General features: G+C 44.2%; 1 protein-coding gene across 8 annotated transcripts in view; it reads left to right on the top strand.

Annotated features, from left to right (window-relative positions):
* MPDZ (multiple PDZ domain crumbs cell polarity complex component) overlaps window positions 1-19769 on the top strand; it is a 257792-nt gene that overhangs the window by 198928 nt on the left and 39095 nt on the right. For all 8 annotated transcript variants that reach the window (XM_040358412.1, XM_040358432.1, XM_040358424.1 and 5 more), the window contains one exon: window positions 953-1100. In XM_040358412.1, the coding sequence (XP_040214346.1) occupies window positions 953-1100 (148 nt within the window). The remainder of the gene's footprint in view (window positions 1-952; window positions 1101-19769) is intronic.

Genomic DNA, 19769 nt, shown 5'->3' with positions numbered 1-19769 from the left:
TCCGGTAAGTCTGTACAGACGAGCGGATCCATCCGTTGGAATGGATTCCAGCAGATAGATATTCTGTGCATGTCGACAAATATTTATCTGCTGGAAATCCATTCCAGGGGAGATTTATCTGCAGATAAATATCCGTTGGCGTGTACACACCATAGGATCTATCCGCAGAAACCCATTTGATGGGATTTATCTGCGGATAGATTCTATGGTGTGTATGGGGCCTTAGTGTTGTTCCTGCTACTGCATATTCTGAAACACTCCAAGCATACACATCATAAAACAAACAACCAGGGACAGTTTGCTTTAGATACAGCCAGGGGCGGCCTGTCCACCCCCATCTATGAGTCTGTCCCCCATGCAGGAGGCCGGATGCATAAATTCCAATGGGGGGGATTTTGAAGCCCAGGATTAAAGCCAGAGGCTCTAATAGACTTCAAGAAAGGGTGGGCTCGGGTCGCAGAGCACTGCAAACCAAGCTCACCCAGTTGTGTAACAATCGCAAGTGAATGTTCACTATTTTCACACTGATTCTCCTCCCGGCCAATCAGGAAGCAGGTCTGAGACCCGTTTCCCATTTGGCCGAAAGGAGATGCGTTCCATTTGGTCACTGAGGAGGGAGGAAACGGAAGGTGATGCCCGCAAAGGAGAGGAGGGGAAGCCGCCCATGATGCCTGCTGCCCGTGATGCCTGCCGCCTGTCGTCCAGGTGAAACGCTGCCTGCTTTAGATGGGGTAAGTGCTCCGGACCTGACTGACTGGTCCTGGGGGTAAAAAATTACCACCAGCGCCACTGGCTATAGCAATAGTGAATTATTAGGCTTTGTTATCATAAATGTAATTTGTGTTTCAGATTGCAAATGGCTCATTCTTTTGTGTGACTGAAAGGTGCACATAAAATGTACATGTTGCAATTCATTGCTGATCTTTAATTTGTTACATTTTCCTTATCTCAGGAATGATACTGGAGTGTTTGTGTCAGATATTGTAAAAGGTGGCATAACCGAGTCAGATGGAAGGCTCATGCAAGGTGATCAGCTACTAACAGTAAATGGAGAGGATGTTAGAAATGCCACCCAAGAAGCTGTTGCAGCTCTATTAAAGGTAAATATTGCTTGCTGGGTTCAGAATGTATTGTTTGAACATTGAAAGATAAGTATTTAAAAACCTTGATGTCTATAATTGCAGTCCAAAGTTTTACAGCTGTGCTATCAAAATAATTTGATGGGCTGTTCAGTTTGACTAGAACATGCCACTAATATCTATTGAGTGAGGTGCATCTATTGGTTTATGAGACAAAGTGCTTATTCTATTGCTATGTAATTAAAGCAGAACTATAGTATAGTTTATTTTAGTTCAAACAAAACAATATTGCAAGTTAAAAATTGTGCATGTAAGTTTACTTGAAAATCGGTGTTGCTTTTTGCATAAACCCCATTTTATATTATCCTTCTATCATCTTGGCTTGTCTCTTCCTCTGCATCAGAGGGAGCTGATGAGGGCAGTGTTACTATCTGTAGGAAGTGATGTAGGATGTTCTCTGTAGGCATTTGTTTAATTATTTGCCAGGAATTGGACATGTAAAAGGACATTTTTATATTTCCCTAATACCCCCTGCCTTCTGTTCTTCTTTAACTTGCTAGTACTATAAGAGAGTTGTAGAAAGCTTATGGACTTCTGAGCTACAGTATGCATCCAGAAGCGCTGAAACCAGGAGGTTATAGAGAATCCTAGGTTCTGTGCGGTCGCTGGAAAGCCTTCTTCAAAAGCCACATGACAAATAATTCTACATGCATGTATTATTTTTAACTTCCAATTTCCAAAGGTTTGCAATAATTAAAAAAAATATATATAGGCATACTTTATGGCTAAGTACATAACAAGGAAGGTCATATCTTCCATGCTTGCTTTTTGGCTTACCTTGTTCCGTGATTTTAGAGAATGTCAGACTGGAATTTGTTAAATTGTTTTGTTTGTTATCCGTGTGATGAACAGTCTTCTGAATCTTTGCTGAATATATCCATGTTGAAACTGGAGCTATATCACATATAAAGCTCTTCTTGGACTGCAGTCATGAGCGACATCTGCAGGCTATAGTTTGTCATTTTTCTACATCGAATTGTAATTCTGAAAAGGGACATTTTGGTGTTTCAAATATATCATCTTCAAGTCAGCCTTAAACATACAATGCAATTAATACTTGTGCAGAGATACATCCATTGCTGTATACTGCCTCATTGGTAAGTCAGGGGTCCAGTTATTAGATGAGTAAAAAACTAAAAGGGTGAGTATTTGTCCCCTAAAGTAACAATAATAAGGCATGTAAGGAAGAAGGAGTTAGTTTGAGTTCAACTTAAGAAGAAAAAAAATTGTATTTGCTTTCAGGGCACTTAAAGGTGTAATATATATATATATATATATATATATATATATATATATATATATATATATATATATATATATATATATATATATATCTGAATAAAAGGCAATTTTGCAATTTACCTTGTACACAGTTAAAGGAGTTGTAAAGTCAGAAGGTTTTTATTTCCTAATACATTCTATGCATTAAAGTGGTTGTAAACCCACTTGTTTCACTTTTACCTACAGGTAAGCCTATAATAAGGCGTACCTGTAGGTATAGAGAATATCTCCTAAACCTGTACGGTTTAGGAGATATTCCCCTCGCAATGCGCCGCTGATTGCAGCGGCGCATGTGCAGGGGGGATCCACGGCGAAAGGACCGGCAGCCGCCGGACCTTGCCGAATTTAAATCTCCAGCCAATCACAGCGATACCCGGAAGACACGCCAGAGCAAGATGACATGTCGCTCGGCGTGGACCAGGTAAGTGTTCTTCACCTCGTTCCGAGGTAAGTATTTCATAATCAGCCAGTATGCGGTGCATACTAGCTGATTATGCCTTTTGCCTTGCAGGTTTAAAAAAAAAAATAATAATTTTTGCGCGGTTTACAACCGCTTTAAGGTAAAAAGCCTTCTGTGTGCAGCAGCCTCCACAGCCCCCTGTAATACTAACCTGAGCACCATCTCTGTCCAGCAAAATACAAACGAGTGTCTCGGCCATCCGAGACGCTTCCTCCTGATTGGCTGAGACACAGCAGCAGCGCCATTGGCTCCTGCTGCTTACAAAGTGTCAGCAAATCAGGAGAGAGAGGGCCAGGCCGCAGCTCTATGTCTAAATGGACACACGGAACTGTGACATGGCTCGAGTGCCCTCATAGCAAGCTGCTTGCTGTGCGGGCAGGAGGGAGGGGTCAGGAGAGCAACAGAGGGATCTGAGAAAATGAGGATCTGGGCTGCTCTTTGCAAATCCACTGCACAGAGCAGGTAAGTATAACATATTGTTTTTCTTGAAAAATAATGAGACATTACAATCCCTTTAGGCCTTGTACACACGGTCGGACCAAACCGATGTGACTGGTCCGTCGGACCGTTTTCATCGGTTCACCTCTGAAGTGGCCGTACGGCCTGATATGTCAGTCCAAAATCCGATCGGGTCAGAACGCGGTGACGTCAAACACACAACGTGCTGAATAAAACAAAGTTCAATGCTTCCAAGCATGCGTCGACTTGATTCTGAGCATGCGTGGGTTTTGAACCGATGCTTTTCTGTACTAACCATCGGTTTGGTCCGATGGGGCAGCGGTCCATCGGTTCGGTTTTGAAGCATGTTTTAAAATTTTGGACCGAAGGAAAACAGACTGATGGCCTATACACACGGTCGGTTTGGTCCGATCAAACTGAACTTCGGTTCATTCTCATCGGTTTGGTCCGACCGTGTGTACAAGGCCTAAGGCTTCTGAGCCATGTTCACATTTAATTTGTGGGCCTAGTATTTCAGCAATAACTTTTTTTTTTTGTTTGTTATTGTGGAAGAAGTGGGGGACTGTGTGGCCAGGACTGATTTAAAAAACAGATTGGCACAGTAGACAAAAAATTTCTAATTTGTCTTTACTCACTGATTTGTTCTTTTTATCATGACGCCAAAATTAATTTTATTTTTTGTACATTTTTTATAACAAACTAAAAAAAAAATGAAAGAAGAAAAAATATTTCATAGGAATGACATAAAAAAGTTGGAAAACAGGGAAAGGAAAGAGTTTATAAGTAACTAAATGCAAAACTTTTTTTTATTTTGTTTTGGAGATGAATTAGAACAACCTGTCCATTTTTATCGCTGTCTGTACCACCATTTGGGAGATTCACCCTCTCTATTGGTCCTGGTTTACTGTTATTGAAACTGAAAGTAACAGAAAATCCAAAATTTTGGGTTGACATCAGAACAGTAATGAAGTGGAAATCTTCCAATGGGGACACTAGTTCTGTAGACACACCGGGATTTCCTCACTTACTGTTTTGGTATTGGACAAGATGTGAAGGAAATCTCCCAAATGGGACACAGATGGCAAAAAAAACCTGACAAGGGTAATAACATCCCTTCTCTTATGCCGCGTACACACCATCACTTTATGTGATGAAAAAAAATGACGTTTTTAAAAACGTCACTTTAATTGACTGTGTGTGGGGGAAAACGTTGTTTTATGTCTTGTAAAAAACGACCAAAAAAAATTGAAGCATGCTTCAATTTTATGTGTCGTTTTTCAAAAGTGCACTTTTTACTTCACAGAAATTGACCGTGTGTAGCAAAAAACGTCGTTTTCTAAGACGTTTTTTCATCCACGCATGCCCAGAAGCTACTTATGAAGCAAGCTTCAATGGTAAAACGTGGTGGAACGTAACCTCACTTTGCAAGAACATTGTGAGTAGGCAACTTCGTCTTTGAAAATTGAAGTTTCAAAAACGTCATTTTTTACTTCACAGAAAGTGTCGTTTTTTTTCATCACATAAAGTGATGGTGTGTACGCGGCATTACTGAAAATTATTTTAATTAAAAAATTTTTTTAAGGACCCGTTGACACTAGAGTGCCGTTTCGGAACCACATTTTAATCGCATTGCCCTTGCGATCTGCAGTGAGTGTCAGTGCAAAGTTAAAGGATGAGTTCACCTTTTGCCAAAAAATAATAAAAAAATGTTGCTGGTAAAAAAAATGTGCATTTATTATTTTTTGTTTTGGGAGCCTGTTTAGGCAAAAAACTGTTTGCTTAGAATCATAGAAAAGTCACATGGAAAAAAGAGTCCATCGAGTCTGCCCCCTTTTTTTTAGTTTATACGTTTTTTTTTTTTTCTATTATTATTTTGTTAGAGTATAAAAATATTTGTCCCAAGCATGAACTACCCTTTCAGTAAAATAAGATTTATTAGAAAATGACTGGAACCACAAGATGGGAACAATATTCTTTAGATAATTCATAAAAATTCAGCAGAATTATATTTTCTATGAAAATTTAGTGCAGATATATAACATGCTCAAAAGTATAAGTTGCTAATCTGTTCCTTTAAATCCTAAACACAGGGGTAATGGCCTTTTCAGTAGGAGGATATTTTTGTAAAATCGGATGTTATTTGTAACCTGCACATAGAAGATTTTCTTTTTGTTTAATGTGAGCTTGGAGGTTTATAATCCCTGTAAACAATAATCAACGTGAACACAGACGATCAGTTACTGGTCTGTTTGCACTTAATTCTTTTGGCACCTTTTGTCTTTACCCCCAAAAGTGCACCATCAACTGCAATTTCTCTCCATTAGACCCTATTGTTAAATCATGAAAACTAAGGGAGGAGGCTTATTAAAACAAAAATGGCTTCAATAGAATGGCTGTAATCATATATTCAATGACTCAGGAGATCCATAACTGGATAATAATAGCAAGTTACATCTGATGACTCCAGATGGCGGAACATAAAATAAAGAGCAGCAATAACTGTAATCTCGAAAGGCCTTGTTTAATAATCCTATTGATTCCCCATGTGGTTATTTTAGGAGACTGCAGCCCTGCCTGAACCAAAAGTTGGTCTGGGTATCCTAGGCAATAGAAGTTAAGGATTATGGACCCCTGTTTGCTCAGTGCTGGAGGCTGCTGCATAAATTCAAGAATACGGCCATTTATGCTGTTATTTTGAAGCTGTTTATTTCCTTACATGCACTTAACTGTTTCAGAGAATAGGCTAAGGGAATATGTCACTAGAGGACATAATCTAAACAACGGTTTGCAAGCATATGTACCAAGTGATTGCAGATGAGACTAGGACAATAGGAATATCAAGCCTATGTTTTATTGTTCTGCAGGGGAAATGTCATTTAAATTGCTTGGGTGATATTTTTTTAGGTTTGATTTTACGTGAAGGGATGGGGAAAAAACTGTGCTAAACCAAACGTACACGTGGAAAAGCTGCCAGCACACAAACAAACGAACAAAGTGAAAAAAGAATGGTAAAACAATAGTGCAGCGCTAATAGGTAATGTGATCAATAATTCTAATGACACAAATAATAGATACACATAATATGTGTATATATGAAGTCCGTGTGAGAACCTGAGTCTCAAAACTTGTGACACTGAGTGAAACAATAAATTGCACTAATAAGTGAATAAATTCAAATTTCAAACAAAGTGATGAGTAAACGTATCAACGTTGAGTATAAAGTTGCCTGAAGGGATCACCGAGGCATCAGATGGAAAAGGTAAGTATAATGGATACTCTTACCGGAGGGTGTGGACTTAACTGTTTGTGATAACAGCAAGTTTTGAAGGCGTAGTGGTCTCAAAGGAACCTGAATCTCTGCATAGACGACCTCCCCAGACGGCGATGGCTGTATGAATCCTGATGAGACGAATACCACCAAACACAGAAACCGGACGGATGCGACTTCCAATGCAGCATGTATAAAAAAGCCCCAGTGGGCTCTCAATGCAAAGATGGAAGGAAAAAAAAAAGATGCTCCAAATGGTGCAGGTCAAATTAAACCATGACAGGTTTTATTTAAAAAAGACAAAAACATAAAAAATGTATGAAATCACGTGAATAGTAATAAAAGCAGTATGGGATTGATTTTTAAATAAAACCTGTCATGGTTTAATTTGACCTGCACCACTTGCAGCATCTTTTTCTTCCATTTTGGCCTTGTGAGCCCACTGGGGCTTTTTTATACATCCTGTATTGGAAGTCGCATCCGTCCAGTTTCTGTGATTGGTGGTATTCGTCTTATCAGGATTCATACAGCCATCGCCGTCCAGGGAGGTCGTCTATGCAGAGATTCAGGTCCGTCGAGACCACTACGCCTTCAAAACTTGCTGTTATCACAAACAGTTAAGTCCACACCCTCCGGTAAGAGTATCCATTATACTTACCTTTTCCAGCTGATGCCCCGGTGATCCCTTCAGGCAATTTTATTTTCATGACTGCGACATTATGGCAGACACTTCGGACAATTTTGACACATTTTTGGGACCATTGTCATTTTCACAGTAAAAAATGCATTTAACTACTTGCCGTCGCCGCACCGTCATAATACGTCCACAAGATGGCACTCCTGGGCGAGATCACGTATTATGACGTCCGGCGCGTGAACGGCGATGGGGCGCGCGCGCGCGCCCCACCGCCGTTCACGATGATCAGATTCGATGCAGAACTGATCAATCACCAGGTCCAGGCCAATAAAATCTGGCCTGGACCTGGCGATCGCTCCAACCAATGGTTGTCTTCCCCTGGCAATGTTTTGTAAACATTGGCAGGGGAAGTACTGCTCTCTCCCTCGTGTCGGTCTTTCCGTTCCAGACCGAGAGGGAGAGAGCATCTAACAGTGAGTTGCACAACACTACACTGACACCAGGTCACGTAGGCACACTTTTAACCCCCTGATCACCCCCCGATCACCCCCCAAATTAACCCATTCACTGCCTGTCACTGTGTCACCCAGTACAGCAATCAGATTTTTTTTTGATCGCTGTACTAGTGTCATTAGTGACAAAAATAAGTGTTAGGGTAATCAGTATTAGGCTCTAAATAGTCTAGGGACCCCCCCTAACCCCCCCCAATAAAGGTTTAACCCCATCATTACCCCCTGTCACCAGTGATCACAGTATAAGTGTCACCGGTGACGCAGTTTAGCTAGTTAATTTTTTATTGCATCAAGGCACCCGCCATATTTTTTGCAATAAAATTTTAACCCCCTGATCACCCGGCGGGTGATCAAAGTTTGGTTTTAGCGCCAGATAGGGTCTGCGTCGCCCCAGGCAGCGGCCAATAGCGCTAACACCCACGCACGCACCATACGCATCCCTTTAGTGGTATAGTATCTGATCGGATCGATACTTGATCTGATCAGATCTATACTAGCGTCCCCTGCAGTTTAGGGTTCCCAAAAACGCATGGTTAGCGGGATCAGCCCAGATACCTGCTAGCACCTGCGTTTAGCCCCTTCGCCCAGTCCAGCCCACCGAAGTGCAGTATCGATCAATCGATCGATCACTGACACAAAACACAAAAACACATAACTGCAGCGTTCGCAGAGTCAGGCCTGATCTCTGCGATCGCTAACAGTTTTTTTGGTAGCGCTTGACTCAGTCGCTAACAGGTCAGGTGCTTTTTTGCCTGTGAATCTCACCACTGTACCCCTAAATTTAGAGCCCAAAATGGCAAATCGATGGTACAGTGATGAAGAGGCCTACTTGTTTATGAGCCTGACGGATAGTGATGAGGAGGTCACGCATCTGTCAAATTCTTGCTCAGAATACGATCCTGTAGACGACAGTGGCTCCCTGACAGATAGCTCTGACGACGGAGTGGTCCCTGCTAGGGTCAGGCGTACCAGACCCCGATCTTCTGCTGTCGCTGAGGTGCAAGAACCGCAGGGCTCTCGTATGGAGGAGAGAAGTACTAGCGCCGCTATTCCTTCTGGTGAACTGGCAAGCACCAGCGGCCTAGTACATCCTGGTCATATATCCAGCACTGCAGTAACACTTGGTGACGTGGCGAGTCCCATAAGTGCAGTTCAAGCTGGAGAGGTGGCAAGCACGAGTAGTGTCCCGCTGCCACCAAGAAGAAGAAGACGACAAAGACAGGCCCGTCCCCATAGTGCCCTTCCTGCTGCATTCGCCAATCCTGATTGGGTACCCACCACTTCTGCAGCACCCGTACTTCCCCCATTCACTGGCCAACCCGGAATTCAGGTGAATACAGTTGATTTTACGTCACTGGATTTTTATTCGCTGTATTTCACGGAAGATCTCTATAGATCTATTGTGGACCAAAGCAATTTGTACGCTGGTCAATTCTTCGCCGCTAATCCCCAGCTGTCCCTTGCCAGAGATTGGAAGCCAATTACGGTTTCCGAATTTAAGATCTTTCTGGGCCTTTCCCTCATCATGGGCATTACTAAAAAGAGTGAGCTGCGGATGTATTGGTCCACGCACCCAGTTCACCATATGCCCATTTTCTCTGCCTCCATGACCAGGACACGATACGAGCAGATCTTGCGGTTCATGCATTTTAGTGACAATGAACTCTGTCGTCCTCGGGGAGACCCTGAATTCGATCGGCTCTACAAAATTCGGCCCCTCGTAAACCACTTCAACGAACGGTTTGCAGCCTTGTATAATCCCAATCAAGTTGTCTGCGTTGATGAGTCCCTGGTTAAGTTTTCTGGCCGCTTGTCATTCAAACAATACCTTCCCAGCAAGCGTGCCAGATACGGGGTCAAGTTGTATAAGCTCTGTGACAGGGCAACAGGCTATACATCTAGCTTTATGGTTTACGAGGGAAAAGACAGTCACGTAGAGCCGGAGAATTGCCCTGATTACATAGGGAGCGCTGGTAAGATAGTGTGGGAATTGGTGTCACCCTTATTCGGAAAGGGGTACCACTTGTACGTGGACAATTATTACACAAGCGTGCCACTTTTTAGTCACCTTTTTGATTATGGAATTGGCGCATGTGGCACCGTGCGACCTAATCGCCGGGGCATCCCCCAACGGCTTGTAGAATCCCGTCTTAGTCGGGGGGAGAGAGCCTGCTTACGGTGTAATAATTTGTTAGCAGTGAAGTGGAGGGATTCACGGAATGTTTTCGTTCTGTCCACGCTTCACGCAGACACGGCAGTCCAAATTCCTACGGCGACTGGTGTTGTGGAGAAACCCCTCTGTATCCACGAGTACAACCTTAACATGGGAGGGGTGGACCTCAATGACCAGTTGTTGGCGCCGTACCTAATTGCCCGGAGGTCCAAACGCTGGTACAAAAAAGTGTCAGTGTATTTGTTTCAATTGGCTTTGCTGAACGCTCATGTGCTATACAGAGCTTCAGGACGGACTGGATCCTTCCTAAAATTCCAGGAAGAGATCGTCGAAGCCCTTCTGTTTCCAGATGGTGCTGTGCCCCACCTTCCCAACGCAAATGCAGTGAGCCGGCTGTATGAGAGGCATTTTCCTTTTGTCCTCCCTGGTACCCCTACCCAAAGAGCCCGCCAAAAAAGATGTCGTGTCTGCAGCAAACTCGGATTTAGGCGTGACACCCGCTTTTATTGTCCCGACTGTCCTGACCAACCTGGTCTCTGCATTGGTGCATGTTTCAAACGCTACCACACACTAGTTGAGTTTTAGCGTAGGGTACAGCACCACACAGTCCTAGGCACACCAACACAGGGTCTCGGAATATGTGATGGCCATCACATTTTGAGAGACCATAATCTGCAACGTTCAGTTTACAGTTTTCTTACAGTTTTTATAAAAGTAAAAAAAAGTGGAAAAAAAATTAAAAAAACTTACACAAAAACACAAAAAAATATATAAAATAAAAAATCCAAAAATAGTTGTGGTTGTATTTTTCTCCTCTCTTTATTGTTCTCTTATGTTCACTCTCTACTGTCCACTCACTATTGTTCTATATCTATTCTCTCTATTTTTACAATGTTTTATTGTATTTGCTTTGCAGGTATGGTATGTTATACTGTAATGTTTGTTTTATTGTTAACCATCATTTGTTTAGCAGGTACGCCATTCAGTTGCATCGCGGATTTATTTAGCGTGACAGCAACAGCGTTTGCTCCCACGATTTATAAAGCTGTGACTCCAACGCTGTAGGAGGTGATTTCACCACCACGGTTAAAAAAAAAAGCATATATGCCAAAGCATGGGGGCAGCAGGGGCGGAGGAGCGATTTTGCTCCTAATGCCGCGTACATACGGTCGAAATTCCGACGGAGGCTTGCCCGTGGAAAAGTTCGACCGTGTGTATGCGGCATAACTTTTTATGCGGGAGGATGCCCCCATGCTTTGGCATGTATATTTTTTAGGCACAGGTTGCGTTAAAAAATGTTTTATTTTTTACTGTATTTATTTTTTTGGTATTTGCTTTGCAGGTATGGTATGGTAAGATCTTAATGTTAAAATGTAATGTTACTTTGTTATAATGTTAACCATCATTTGCTTAGCAGGTACGCCATTCAGTTGCAGCACGGATTTATTTAGCGTGACAGCAACAGCGTTTGCTCCCACGATACATAAAGCCGCGACTCCAACACTGTGGGAGGTGATTTCACCACCACAGTTAAAAAAAGAGCATATATGCCGAAGCATGGGGGCATTAGGGGCGGAGGAGCGATTTTGCTCCTAATGCCGCGTACATACGGTCGAAACTCCGTCGGAAGCTTGCCCGTGGAAAAGTCCGACCGTGTGTATGCGCCATAACTTTTTATGCGGCGTACATACGTGTGTGAGCGGCATAACTTTTTTGCGGGAGGATGCCCCATGCTTCGGCATATATAAATGGTGCATGTATGCCCATCATTAGAAGTGGGTGGATGAAGGGAGGTATTCTAATGGTGGGCATACCCACCGATCAATCTTTTTTTCGTTCAGCCAACAGGCTGCATGAAAAAAAAAAAAGATTACAATACATGTCCAACAAGAACCATCAACGTATGGTATGTTGCTGGACTTTGAATGGTTATACCAGAATGATGCCTGCGGGTTTAGGTATCATCTTGGTATCATTCTTTTCAGCCAGCGGTCGGCTTTCATGTAAAAGCAGTCCTAGCGGCTAATTAGCCTCTAAACTGCTTTTACAAGCAGTGGGAGGGTATGTCCCCTCCCCGGATATAAACTGCGCCATTGGGAAAGTGGGAAAACATTTTATCACACCGATCTTGGTGTGGTCAGATGCTTTAAGGGCAGAGGAGAGATCTAGGGTCTAATAGACCCCAATTTTTTCAAAAAAGAGTACCTGTCACTAACTATTGCTATCATAGGGGATATTTACATGCCCTAAGATGGCAATAAAAATTATAAAAATAATAAAAAAAAGTAAGGAACAGTTTAAAATAAAATTAAAAAAGCAAATTAAATAATAATAAAAAAAAAAAAAAAAAAAAAAGCACCCCTGTCCCCCCCTGCTCTTGCGCAAAGGCGAACGCAAGCGTCGGTTTGGCGTCATATGTAAACAGCAATTGTACCATGCATGTGAGGTATCACCGCGAAGGTCAGATCGAGGGCAGTAATTTTAGCAGTAGACCTCCTCTGTAAATCTAATGTGGTAACCCGTAGAGGCTTTTAAAGGCTTTTAAAAATGTATGTAGTTTGTCGCCACTGCGCATTTGTGCGCAATTTTAAAGCATGTCGTGTTTGGTATCTATGTACTCGGCCTAAGATCATCTTTTTTATTTCATCAAACATTTGGGCAATATAGTGTGTTTTAGTGCATTAAAATAAAAAAATATGTATTTTTGCCCAAAAAAATGCATTTGAAAAATCGCTGCGCAAATACTGCGTGGTAAAAAAAAATGCAACACCCACCATTTTAATCTGTAGGGCCTTTGCTTTAAAATAATATATAATGTTTGGGGGTTCAACTTAACTTTCTTGCAAAAAAATAATATGTTTTTATGTAAACAAACAGTGTCAGAAAGGGCTTTTTCTTCAAGTGGTTAGAAGAGTGGGTAATGTGTGACATAAGCTTCTAAATGTTGTTCATAAAATGCCAGGACAGTTCAAAACCCCCCCAAATGACCCCATTTTGGAAAGTAGACACCCCAAGCTATTTGCTGAGAGGCATCTCGAGTCCATGGAATATTTTATATTTTGACACAAGTTGTAGGAAAGAGAATTATTATTATTTTATTTTATTTTTTTTGCACAAAGTTGTCACTAAATGATATATTGCTCAAACATGCCATGGGCATATGTGGAATTACACCCCAAAATACATTCTGCTGCTTCTCCTGAGTACGGGGATACCACATGTGTGAGACTTTTTGGGAGCCTAGCCGCGTACGGGACCCCAAAAACCAATCACCACCTTCAGGCTTTCTAAGGGTGTAAATTTTTGATTTCACTCCTCACTACCTATCACAGTTTCGGAGGCCATGGAATGCCCAGATGGCACAAAACCCCCCTAAATGACCCCATTTTGGAAAGTAGACACCCCAAGCTATTTGCTGAGAGGTATGTTGAGTATTTTGCAGATCTTGCTTTTTGTCACAAAGATTTGAAAATTGAAAAAAGAAAAAAAAAATATATATATATATATCTTTCTTCATTTTCAAAAATAAATGAGCGCTGTAAAATACTCACCATGCCTCTCAGCAAATTGCTTGGGGTGTCTACTTTCCAAAATGGGGTCATTTGGGGGGGTTGTCTGCCATCTGGGAATTCTATGGCCTCCGAAACTGTGATAGGCAGCGAGGAGTGAAATCAAAAATTTGCGCCCTTAGAAATCCTGAAGGCGGTGCTTGGTTTTCGGGGCCCCGTACGCGGCTAGGCTCCCGAAAAGTCCCACACATGTGGTATCCCCGTACTCAGGAGAAGCAGCAGAATGTATTTTGGGGTGCAATTCCACATATAACCATGGCATGTGTGAGCAATATATCATTTAGTGACAACTTTGTGCAAAAAAAAAAAAAAAAAAAAAAAGTTTGTCATATTCCAGCAACTGGTGGCAAGATATAAAATATTCCATGAACTCAAAATGCCTCTCAGAAAATAGCTTGGGGTGTCTACTTTCCAAAATGGGGTCATTTGGGGGGGTTGTGTGCCATCTTGGCCTTTTATGGCCTTCAATACTGTGATAGGTAGTGATCGGTAGTGAGGAGTAAAATCAAAAATGTATGCCCTTAGAAATCCTGAAGGCGGTGCTTGGTTTTCGGGGTCCCGTACGCGGCTAGGCTCCCAAAAAGTCCCACACATGTGGTATCCCCGTACTCAGGAGAAGCTGCAGAATGTATTTTGGGGTGTAATTCCACATATGCCCATGGCATGTGTGAGCAATATATCATTTAGTGACAACTTTGTGCAAAAAAAAAAAAAAATTGTCATATTCCCGCAACTTGTGTCAAAATATTAAATATTCCATGGACTCAACATGCCTCTCAGCAAATAGCCTGGGGTGTCTACTTTCCAAAATGGGGTCATTTGGGGGGGGTTTCTGCTATTTGGGCATTTTATGGCCTTCAAAACTGTGATAGGTAGTGAGGAGTGAAATAAAAAATTTGCGCCCTTAGAAATCCTGAAGGCGATGCTTGGTTTTCGGGGTCCCGTACGCGGCTAGACTCGCAAAAAGTCCCACACATGTGGTATCCCCGTACTCAGGAGAAGCAGCAGAATGTATTTTGGGGTGCAATTCCACATATAACCATGGCATGTATGAGCAATATATCATTTAGTTACAACTTTTTGTAATTTCTTTTTTCTTTTTTTTTTTTTTGTCATTATTCAATCACTTGGTACAAAAAAAAAAAATATTCAGTGGGCTCAATATGCCCCTCAGCAGATTCCTTGGGGTGTCTACTTTCCAAAATGGGGTCATTTGGGGGGATTTTGTGCTATTTGGGCATTTTATGGCCTTCAAAACTGTCTTAGGTAGTGAGAAGTGAAATCAAAAATTTGCGCCCTTAGAAATCCTGAAGGCGGTGCTTGATTTCCGGGGCCCCGTACGTGGTTGGGCTCCCAAAAAGTCTCACACATGTGGTATCCCCGTACTCAGGAGAAGCAGGAGAATGTATTTTGGGGTGCAATTCCACATATAACTATGGCATGTGTGAGCAATATATCATTTAGTGACAACTTTTTGTAATTTCTTTTTTTTTTTTTTTTTTTTGTCATTATTCAATCACTTGTTACAAAAAAAAAAAATATTCAATGGACTCAACATGCCTTTCAGCAGGTTCCTTGGGGTGTCTACTTTCCAAAATGGGGTCATTTGGGGGGGTTTTGTACTTCCTTGCTATTTTAGCACCTCAAGAATTGAGATAGGCAGTCATAAAATAAAAGCTGTGTAAATTCCAGAAAATGTACCCTAGTTTGTAGATGCTATAACTTTTGCGCAAACCAATAAATTTACGCTTATTGGCATTTTTTTTACTAAAGACATGTGGCTGAATACATTTTGGCCAAAATGTATGACTAAAATTGAGTTTGTTCGATTTTTCTTATAACAAAAAGTAGAAAATATCATTTTTTCTCAAAATTTTCGCTCTTTTTCCGTTTATATCGCAAACATTAAAAATCGCAGAGGCAATCAAATACCATCAAAAGAAAGCTCTATTTGTGGGAAAAAAAGGACGCAAATTTTGTTTGGGTACAACATTGTATGGCCGCGCAATTACCAGTTAAAGCAGCGCAGTGGAAAATTGTAAAAACACCTCTGGTCTTAAGGCTGACAAATGGTCCGGTGGGAAAGTGGTTAAAATGCATTCTTTATTGTGAAAATGACAGTTGCAGTTTGGGAGTTCACCACTAGGGGGCGCTGTTGGGGTTATGTGTTCCCTGAAGTGTGTTTACAACTGTAGGGGGGTGTGGCTGTAGGATTGATGTCATCGATTGTGTCTCCCTATAAAAGGGATGACACGATCGATGCAGCCGCCACAGTGAAGAACGGGGAAGCCGTGTTTACACACGGCTCTCCCCGTTCAGCTCCGGGGACCCCCGCGGCGATTGTGTCCGTGGGTCACGGAGCTTCGGACCGGGTCGCGGGTGCGCGCCACGGGCACGCGCCCGCGACCCACGGCTGGGTACATGTACAGGACGTACCTGTACGTACATCTGCCCAGCCGTGCCATTCTGCTGATGTACATATGCAGGAGGCGGTCCTTAAGTGGTTAAATACCTCTTTTCTTTAGAGCATGGAGCACTCCTGGCTCCGGCCACCTAGGCAATGACGTATTTAGGCGATTCTCATTGAGTCCTGGGATATCCGCATCACCTATCCCAGGAGTTCATGGGAATCGCCTAATACCGTAATAGTTACATAGTCAGGTTGAAAAAAGACACAAGTCCATCCAGTTCAACCCCAAAAAAATAAACAAACAACATAAAAAACATAGTACAATCTCATACACCCAACTCCATACCCACAGTTGATCCAGAGGAAGGCAAAAAACCCCAGCAGAGCATGGTCCAATTTGGTACAGCAGGGAAAAAAATTCCTTCCTGATCCCCCGAGAGGCAATCAGATTTTCCCTGGATCAACTTTACCTACAAATCTTAGTACTTAGTAATCTTAGTAACTAATATCGTTATATTATGTACATTTAGGAAATAATCCAGGCCTTTCTTAAAGCAATCTACTAAGCTGGCCAGAACCACCTTTGGAGGGAGTCTGTTCCACATTTTCACAGCTCTTAACTGTGAAGAAACCTTTCCGTATTTGGAGATGAAATCTCTTTTCCTCTAGACGTAAAGAGTGCCCCCTTGTCCTCAGTGTTGACCATAAAGTGAATAACTCAACACCAAGTTCACTATATGGACCTCTAATATATTTGTACATGTGGATCATATCCCCCCTTATTCTTGCATGATTTCTTGATTTTCTGTAATTGACAGGTTGCTATAGCAACCGGGGGGGGGGGGGGGGACTTCGACTGATGCCACCATTGCTATAGCAATGTGTCAGGACAAATGAGCGCCACGCAGTGCAAGATCCGGAGGTTCACTGCTTTGTTCCGCTTCCATCAACACGAGACACTTCGAAACATGTTTTCCTAAAATCAAGAGAAAAATGGTGACAGGGAACTCCAGCTGATTGACAGCCTCAGCTCTCACTGTTCCTGTGTGATGTGCGAAGGGGGAGGGGGGGTGTCCCTTCCATCCATCCATTCAGCTGTCAGAGCTGTCTTCACTGAGCTCTTCAGCTCTCCGTCCCCTTTTTCAGAACTCTCAGGCCCCGTACACACGACCGAGTTTCTCGGCAGATTTCAGCCAGAAACTCGGTCGGAGCTGGATTCTGCCGAGAAACTCGGTCGTGTGTACACTTTTCAGCGAGGAACCCGTCGAGGAACTCGTCGGGCCGAAAAGAGAACATGTTCTCTATTTTCTCGTTAGTCAATGGGAAAAGTCGGCCCGCCGAGTTTCTCGGCGGCTTCCACACTGAATTCGACGAGGAACTCGATGTGTTTGGCACGTCGAGTTCCTCGGTCGTGTGTACGGGGCCTCAGACAAGCTTTATAATGCAGCACTTTGAACAGATGTAGAGAAGAGATGACAGCAGATAAACAGGTACAACATAAAGGAGAATTTGTTTAATCTCTTGTGTATCACTTGAGGCTAATCACTTCACTGTGTATATGTAAGGGTTTACAACCACATTAAAGCAGTGTATAACTCTCAACCTATTTTACAATAATGCATCCAGATCCAACAAATACTGTATGCATTATAGGGATGTCCCGATACCGATACTAGTATCGGTATCGGGACCGATACTGAGCATTTCCCCGAGTACTTGTACTCGGGGAAATGTTCCCGATGCTTCACCCGATACTTGGGCGGGCAGGCAGGGGAGTTGCAAATCTTCTCTCCCCCATGGTCAGTGTTGTCTTCCCCTGTCCGTGCCGTTCTCTCTCCTCCCCTTCCCCCGTCTGTCCATCCGTGCAGTTCCCCCCCCCCCCCCCGTCCGTCCGTCCGTCCGTCCAGATCTCTCTCCGTCCGTCCGTGCAGTTTTTTCCTCCCCCCATCCGTGCAGTTCTCCCCCCCCCCCCATCCAGATCTCTCTCCGTGCAGTTCTCCCCCCCCCCCCCCCCATCCAGATCTCTCTCCATCCGTGCAGTTCTCCCCCCCCCCCCCCCCATCCAGATCTCTCTCCATCCGTGCAGTTCTTTCCTCACCCCCCGTCCAGATCTCTCACCATCTGTGAAGTTCTTTCCTCCCCCCCCCCGTCCAGATCTCTCTCCATCCGTGCAGTTCTTTCCTCCCCTCCCCCCCCCAGATCTCTCTCCGTGCAGTTCTTTCCTCACCCCCCGTCCAGATCTCTCACCATCTGTGAAGTTCTTTCCTCCCCCCCCCGTCCAGATCTCTCACCATCTGTGAAGTTCTTTCCTCCCCCCCCCCCCCGTCCAGATCTCTCTCCATCCGTGCAGTTCTTTCCTCCCCTCCCCCCCCAGATCTCTCTCCGTGCAGTTCTTTCCTCACCCCCCGTCCAGATCTCTCACCATCTGTGAAGTTCTTTCCTCCCCCCCCCGTCCAGATCTCTCTCCATCTGTGAAGTTCTTTCCTCCCCCCCCGTCCAGATCTCTCTCCATCTGTGAAGTTCTTTCCTCACCCCCCGTCCAGATCTCTCACCATCTGTGAAGTTCTTTCCTCCCCCCCCGTCCAGATCTCTCTCCATCTGTGAAGTTCTTTCCTCCCCCCCGTCCAGATCTCTCTCCATCTGTGAAGTTCTTTCCTCCCCCCCCGTCCAGATCTCTCTCCATCTGTGAAGTTCTTTCCTCACCCCCCGTCCAGATCTCTCACCATCTGTGAAGTTCTTTCCTCCCCCCCCGTCCAGATCTCTCTCCATCTGTGAAGTTCTTTCCTCACCCCCCGTCCAGATCTCTCTCCATCTGTGAAGTTCTTTCCTCCCCCCCCGTCCAGATCTCTCTCCATCTGTGAAGTTCTTTCCTCACCCCCCGTCCAGATCTCTCTCCATCTGTGAAGTTCTTTCCTCCCCCCCCGTCCAGATCTCTCACCATCTGTGAAGTTCTTTCCTCCCCCCCCGTCCAGATCTCTCTCCATCTGTGAAGTTCTTTCCTCCCCCCCCGTCCAGATCTCTCTCCATCTGTGAAGTTCTTTCCTCACCCCCCGTCCAGATCTCTCACCATCTGTGAAGTTCTTTCCTCCCCCCCCGTCCAGATCTCTCTCCATCTGTGAAGTTCTTTCCTCCCCCCCCGTCCAGATCTCTCTCCATCTGTGAAGTTCTTTCCTCCCCCCCCGTCCAGATCTCTCTCCATCTGTGAAGTTCTTTCCTCCCCCCCCGTCCAGATCTCTCACCATCTGTGAAGTTCTTTCCTCCCCCCCCGTCCAGATCTCTCTCCATCTGTGAAGTTCTTTCCTCACCCCCCGTCCAGATCTCTCACCATCTGTGAAGTTCTTTCCTCCCCCCCCGTCCAGATCTCTCACCATCTGTGAAGTTCTTTCCTCCCCCCCCCGTCCAGATCTCTCACCATCTGTGAAGTTCTTTCCTCCCCCCCGTCCAGATCTCTCTCCATCCGTGCAGTTCTTTCCTCCCCTCCCCCCCCAGATCTCTCTCCATCTGTGCAGTTCTGCCCCCCCCCCCCCGTCCAGATCTCTCTCCATCCGTGCAGTACTCCCCCCCCCCCCCGTCCAGATCTCTCTCCATCCGTGCAGTACTCCCCCCCCCCCCCTCCAGATCTCTCTCCATCCGTGCAGTTCTTCCCCCCCCCCTCCAGATCTCTCTCAGTCCGTGCCGTTCTCTCTGCATTCCCCCCCCCCCCCCCGTCCGTGCCGCTCTCCCCCCTCAATCTGTCAGGGGGGAGAGCGGAGGTAGGAGCCCCTAAGCCCGGCTCCTACTTTTTCCGAATGAACAGAGTCGGTGATCACCGACTCTGTCCATTCATATAACTGAGCATCGTAACCTCCTGTGTTTACGATG

This window comes from Rana temporaria, chromosome 1, assembly GCF_905171775.1.
Source record: "Rana temporaria chromosome 1, aRanTem1.1, whole genome shotgun sequence".
NCBI classification, from domain to species: Eukaryota; Metazoa; Chordata; class Amphibia; order Anura; family Ranidae; genus Rana; species Rana temporaria.
Note: the sequence above shows the minus strand (reverse complement) of the source record. Positions and strands in the feature narration are given on the sequence as shown.